General features: G+C 57.6%; 1 protein-coding gene across 1 annotated transcript in view; it reads right to left on the bottom strand.

The window, feature by feature from the left end:
• The window catches only part of LOC102499047 (zinc finger CCHC domain-containing protein 14), a gene marked incomplete at its 3' end in the record, with an annotated part of 72,788 nt that extends 71,290 nt beyond the window's left edge, over nt 1–1,498 (bottom strand). The window contains 1 exon segment of the mRNA XM_027773443.1: nt 1,299–1,498. Coding sequence (XP_027629244.1) covers nt 1,299–1,498 — 200 coding nt within the window.
• Nucleotides 1,499–6,853: the final 5,355 nt, after the last annotated feature.

Raw genomic sequence — 6,853 nt, 5'->3', positions numbered from 1 at the left:
CCCTCCGCGGCCGGCGAGACTCGATTGGTCGGCGGCGACCGGCGGGGCGGAAAACCTGGGGTGGATTTCTGGTTGCTTTTGTTCCCGCAAATTTGCGTGGAGCATTGTTTTTAGGCGAAAGCCAAGCGTTGGGCCTTACTTCTCGACCCCCGAGTGTTGTTATTGGGGAGCGGGTGACTTTGAAAACCTGCTGCGGAGGGACTTCGGAGAGCTGAGCTCTAACCCCCGACACTGCACTGCCTAGCTGTGTGACCTTGGGCGAGTCACTTGGCCTCTCTGAGCCTTGGGCGCCTCCCCGGGAAAATGAGGGTAATAATAACCGGCCCCCGGGGTTTGTGAGAAAGTGGTGAGCGCACAGAGGGCCAGCGCCTCCATTTTTGAGGTGGCAGGCCTGCCTGGGATGTGACGGGTGGGAGGGGGAAGAGCAAGCTTTCTCCAAAATCTTGGACCAAATGGAGTCTTCATATTCGCCTCCTCGGCCCCTGGAACTGAAAAAATGCAAACATGCCAGCCCGAGGTCAGGGAGCAAACCTGCTGGAGGTGAAGGAGAAGCGCCACCCTCCCCTGGCACTTGGGTTGACACCGGATTGCAGGTTGGGAAGGGGGTGGAGCTGGCGCACCCAGCCGCCTTTAAATCCTGCCGTTTATAGTCGTTGAGCTCGGGGCAGGGCCCTCCATTAGGCTTGCGAATCCAGGGGTGGACCATTCCAGGAGGTCCAGCGAGCGCTCAGCCTGACGGTGCCAGGTACCGAGTCCTGGGGACCGCAGCGTGGAGCCCACAGCCTGGTCCCACAGCGCAGGAGACTTCTCTGAGTGAATGAATTTCTTGGGGCATGGTCCAAGGTGCTGAAAACTTCTTAACGCTCCCAGCCTGCATCTGGGGCAGGACCGTCTGCAGCTAACCAGGCTTGGGCTCCCCTCCCCCAGCTCTACCCGCCCCTCCCAAGGTCCCCAGCACCCCAGTGTTGCTGCGTGCGGGAAGACACACCTGGGCCCAGGGCCGGGCTGCAGTGCTTTCTCTGGGGACTGAGCTCATCCTGGGCCTCACTTTTGAAAGTAGCCACGTCCCAGAATCTACTTCCAAGGAGTGAAGGACCTTGAAAATCGGGGACAGGTCAACACCTTTGCTCTTCACAACACAGCAAGTCCTCCGAATGCTAAGATCCCAAGGCCTTATCAGCCTTATCAGCGCAGGGTGCTCCTCCGTCCGGATCCGGCCCCGCCCGCTGGGAAGGCCGCAGGCTCCAGCACCCAGCCCGCCTGGATTCCAGCCCCAGCTGACCCGCTGACCCACTGACCTTGGCCATTCACACAGGCCCCTGAGGTCAGTCGCCTGTGTCCCAGGGAGCCAAGCAGGCAGGGGTCGGGTCAGGATGACGAGGCCCTTGGTGGCGGGCAGGGGAGTTCTCCGGCTGTTTTCTCGGGCTTCCTGCTGCCGTTGCTGCTGACTGTCTGGAACTGTGTCCCCAGAGTTCTCAGAACTCGGCCCTGCAGGCATCCCTCAGCATCTGCGGGGAACGGCCTGGGACCCTGCAGTGTCCAAACCCAGGGACACTCCAGCCCCTCAGGTACACTGGGCTACTGCGCGAGCCCCTCTCGGTTACTTCTGTGTGGGAGAACGAAAACGCCACGCAGACAGGTGTTTGGAAATAGCGCTACGAGAAAGGAGTCTGTACGTGTCCAGGCCAGATGCAACCATTCCTATCCCGAATATTTTCAGTCTGCAGTTTGAATCCGTGGATGCCAACGGTCTTTCATAGATCTAACTAGGGTAAGACTCAAGAGAAGATAGTTCTGGATTAAGCTGGTCTCTGACTGCAGGGAGACCCTTCCTTGGAAGACAGAACAGAACACACAGAGACTTGAGGAAAGTCCCCTGAGGACAGAGGGAGAGGGAAGCTGAGGAAGCCCAGGCCACAGGAGCTAGCAGAGGCAGGAAGGAGCCTTGCTCTTGGGAGGACACGCAGCCGTGCCCACGCTGGCTTTGGACTCCCGGCCTCAGAACCACGAGCGAGGACTCCGTTGTCTGAAGCCCCCAGTTTGTGGTCGTTGGTTTCAGCAGCCACAGAAAACCGACACAGTGTCGTTGCCCCTGAAAGCCAGTGTGACTCAACCACGTTCAGCCCACAACAGACAATGATCCGTGTCCCATGCCTGCAGGACCAGGCCTCATTAGGGTGGGGGCCTTGGAGACAAGTGAAACCCAGCCCCAGCAGGGACCAGCAGTTAGCGTAATGGCTATGTCCCTGGACTCCCACGTAGTCACCCACGGTTCGCGTCCCAGACCCAGTGGCTTAAACTCACACCGAACACATGTGCGTGCGTGCCCAAGATCCCAAGAGGAGAATGGAGGAGAGGGGATTGCAGCGTGACCATCCCCCCTGGGGGGTGATTTCTCACTTTCTGTCTCTAATGTCTCTCTCTGTCTAGCGAGCGCATGCACCCTATAGCAAAAACTACAGCCCCAGGGGTAAGTGACTGGCAGCCCGGACCCGGACTCCATGTTCTCACCTCTGGGCAGCTTCCTTCCTGGGAGAGGCTGGCGTAGACATGCCATCCCTCCAGTGTCCTCCCAGTCTGCCCAAGGACTGGGTTCTGTGTCCCAGGCCCGCTGTCCCTCCTGCCTGGGCGCCCTGCCTGGACAGCCGCTGTCCTGGGCTGTTCTGAGAGTTTCCCGGGGGACCCTCGCTGCAAGCATGCTGCTCGGCCTGGGCCTTCACCCCTGCAGGGGGGGCCTTCACCCCTGCAGGGGTGGAGGACCCCTGGCAGGAGGCTGTGAGAGGCCCCAGGGGTCAGAGGGTACATGAAGGCCCATGTGAGCCAGGAGAAGAGAGTGGGTCTGTTCTGATGAGGCCCACATGCAATGGGGGGTTGGGGGCACGTTCGTTCCTCTAGGCCACAGCTGCCACAGCCTCACAAGCCGGGGCTGGGGACAGGGCCAACCAGGTGGTGAACACTGCCCTGAGGACTTGCAGGCGAGGGCAGGGTGCCGCTGTGCCTTTGCTGCGGCCCTCTCAGAGTTGGGCCACGGTCTGGGTGCAAGGCCGGGGAGCAGGGGGCGTGCCCTGCCCAGGGCCAGGGTGGGCATGTGTCTCCACACGTCTCTGTCAGCAGAGAGAGAAAGAGAGAGGCTTGGGGTTCACCCAGACTCCCCAACAACTTTGCAGTGAAGACACAGCATGGCCGTCTGGTCACATCTTCTGTCTGAATTGGTCGTCTACGTGGGTAACGACTCGGCACCGGCCACACGGGCCCAGGATAATGCTGGCCAGCCCGTGCTGCCTCTGGCTCTGACCTCTCACCCAGAGGAAGTCTGGAGCCAGGCAACAGGGACAGGGCTAAGATGGCTGTGGGGACCAGCAGATGGCGTGATGGCTATGTCGCTGCACTCTGCGATAGTTAACTGCGATTCGAGTCTCAGACCTGTGACTTAAAATTCAGGCCGGGCGCTTGTGTGTGCATGTCCAAAGTCCCGAGAGGAGAATGGAGAAGGGATTGCGGCATGGCCATCCCCCTGGGGGGTGATTTTTCACTTTCTGTCTGTTTCTCAGGTGAGTGAATACCCCTATAGCAAAAGACTCTCAAAAAATAAATAAAATTAAGGACAGCCGTGAGTAAGGCGGGGCTTCCAGAACGAGCCAGTGCTGTAGGCGCCCAGAGAGGCCTGCGTAGGAAGCCCACGCTTACTGCCCCGGGCTGCCACCAGAGGTGTGGTCTCCAGGTGAGACTCCCCGGCAGCTCACCTGCCTCCGAGAAGGGTGTGGAGCTCCTGACCCCTCACACGCGTCAATGGGCCCCTCGCTTCCTGACAGCCTGCTGTGGTCACCGCTCCCTGCTGGGGCTGGCCCCGATGCTGCCGCCACCATATTCCCACTTTACAGGTGCCGGTGGGCGGCCATGTCCGGTCAGCTCACTCTGGGACTGGACCCTGACCTCTCCCTTGGAAGAGGTCACAACGCGACCTGTCTCTGGCTTACTCGTCTGCACACTGGAGGTTCCCGAGGTGCCTACTGCGTGTGGTGTCCCTGGCCGTGACGGCTGACCAGTCCACCAGGGGTCCTGAAAGGCCAGCTGTCCCCAGACGAGGCCAGCCCTGGTTCTGCCTGTGGCGGACGCACTTACCCGGTGTCTGTGGCACTGAGCTAGCTGTGTTGCCCCACTACGAACTACTCGGGCTCTTAATTAAAGTGAGTCCCCGGCCTGGCCCAGACCCCGGATCAGCTCCCTGGGCCAGGGCCCAGAATCTGCATCTTTGCCAGTCGCCCAGCCACCCGGCACACGGCAACCGCAGAGCTGGCCAGAGGTGTCGGACCGTACTTCGCACCTACGCTCGGGCCCTGCCCGTCTTCCAGATGGGAGGCCGGCACAGCTCGGCCTGGCCGTGACCTGGAGTTGCGCACGGCTCAGGCTGCACCGTCAGCCTAGCCCCTGCTTCTCACGGGTCTGTGTCTTTTGCTTTCCTTTTTTAAAAAAGTGATTTAATTTCATGTATTACTGTTGTTTAATTTGCTCTAGGGCACATGCGCTCAACTGAGAGAGCCGAAAGTGAGCCAGCAAGCTGAGGTCTGGAACGCGAACCCGCTCAGCCGAGTGGGAGGCCAGCACCTCAAGTGCCGCCTCTGCTGGCCCCATCCCTGCGTCTCTCACGCCAGGGAGACACCGTCTTCTGAAAGCCAGCAACTCGCACAGCACTGCCGCTCGGTTTTGTCGTTTGGTTTGTTTTCCTCGGGGATTCTCACACACCTGGTGGCCTGGACACTAGTCGAAGGTCCGCACGGCCTCCCGGGCGGGCTCAGCAGGTGACTGTCACTGTGTAAGGGTTCTCGATTCCAGTCAGCCCAGGTTCTTGTCCTTTGTTTTCCAGTTTGCTATAGGGTGTGTGTGTTTCCCAGAAGGCGTGGGGGGGGAGTGAGGATCAATGACCCCCCGGGGGATGGTCACACTGCAACCCCGTCTTCACTACCTGGATTTGGGGCACGTAGCCACACTTGCCCTGCACGCTCTTGAAGCCATTGGGCCCAGGACTCAACCCAGACAGTCAGCCATGTGGGATCTAGTGCCTTAACCCCTCCACCTGCTGGGCAGGTACACGCTTTCTTTCTGGAGTATTTTCAGGCAGATAAATTGGGGGCCAGCAGCTGGCATGATGGCTATGTCGCTGGACTCCCATGTGGTCGACCACTGTTTGAGTCCTGGACCCGGTGGCTTAAACTCACACCTCACATGTGTGCGGCGTGACCATCCCCCCAGGGGGTGATTTCTCGCCTTCTGTCTCTCTGTCTTTCTCTTTCTGGCGAGTGTACATACCCTATAGCAAAAACCTCTCCAAAAAAAAAAATAGATATAAATTACTGTGTTGTTATGTCTGATTATAAGGTGATACATGCACCTTGTAAAGAGATTGTACCTTGCTAGGAAAAAAAAGTCAGAAATAATCTCACTTCCCGGTCATAACCATTTATTTGTTTGTTTGTTTGTTTATTTAAATTTGACCAGAGAGGGACAGAGTGAGAGAGAGAGAGAAAGCTAGCCGCCAGGTCCAGGACTCGAACTGTGGTTGGCCATGTGGGAGTCCAGTGCCCTTAACCACCATGCCACCTGCCGGCCCCCCCACTTTTTTAAAAGAGATATTTGCTATAGGGTGCATGTGTTCCCTGGAGGCACAGAGAGAGACAGAGAAAGTGAGAAGCCACCACCCAGGGAGGATGCTGCACCACAGTCCTTTCTCTGTTTTCCTCTTGGGATTTGGGCATATACGCACATACACCTGGCATGAGTTTCAAGCCACTAGGTTCAGGACTCAAACTGCAGTCAACCACTTGGGAATCCAATGCCTTATCTACTGTGCCACCTCTGGTCTTGTCATAACCATTTAAAAATATATCTCCTAGGCACTTGCGTGTTCATATATACTTATACACACATACTTTCACAAAAATGACATACAACACACAAATGGGATTGTGCTTCATATTTTGTGATCTGTGTTTTCTTTTTTTTTGGAGAGGTTTTGCTATAGGGTGCGTGCTCTTGCCAGAAAGACAGAGACAGAGAGACACAAAGCAAGAAATCCCCTCCAGGGGGATGGCCACGCCACAATCCCTCCTCCTCCATTCTCCTCTCGGGATCTTGGACCCACATGTGCATTCGCCTGGCATGTGTTTAGGCCACTGGTCCAGGATTTGAACTATGGTTGACGACATGGGAGTCCAGTGACATAGTCATCACACCATCTGCTGGTCCCCACGGACCACTATTTTGAAAACCACTGATCCTCTGTCAAGCATGTGATTCTCTGCACAATTTGATCCCTAGCATTCCTACCTGCTCCCTTTCAGCAGGGACAGCTTTCCAGGGGTCATCTGCACAGAACCCTCAGGCCCACCACTGGCCAGAGACCACGGTAAAGCCAGATGTGCTGGGATGGACACACCTGCCAGCCACGTAGTTCAGGTCTGAGCCCACTGGGGGTCGGAGCCAGGTCCAGCTCTGTCACGTCAGATGCCCGGTTCCAGAAGGATGGCATGTTTACCGTGCTGACTCAACGCTGGCTGACAGCCTTCTGACTCTACAGCAGATTTGGCAATGCTTCTTCCAGACAGAGCTAACCCCTCTGCGATGGCCATGGCCCTGGGCTGGTCTCTCCAGTTAATGGGAGATCTCATCGCTCATTTACGATGGTTTCACCCAAATGCTCGGGAAGCGGGTTGTCCAACGTGGCACGGCATTACGCCAGAGTGGGGAAGACACGCTGGGCGAGGACCCCGCCCTGCACTCACCCCCATACTTAAACGGTGACGGTAAAGTTCAAAGGGCTAGTGGCTGCTGTGGCCAGCTGGCCACTCCACCTGCT

Source organism: Tupaia chinensis, unplaced genomic scaffold, assembly GCF_000334495.1.
Source record: "Tupaia chinensis unplaced genomic scaffold, TupChi_1.0 Scaffold000355_1, whole genome shotgun sequence".
Taxonomy (NCBI): domain Eukaryota; kingdom Metazoa; phylum Chordata; class Mammalia; order Scandentia; family Tupaiidae; genus Tupaia; species Tupaia belangeri.
Note: the sequence above shows the minus strand (reverse complement) of the source record. Positions and strands in the feature narration are given on the sequence as shown.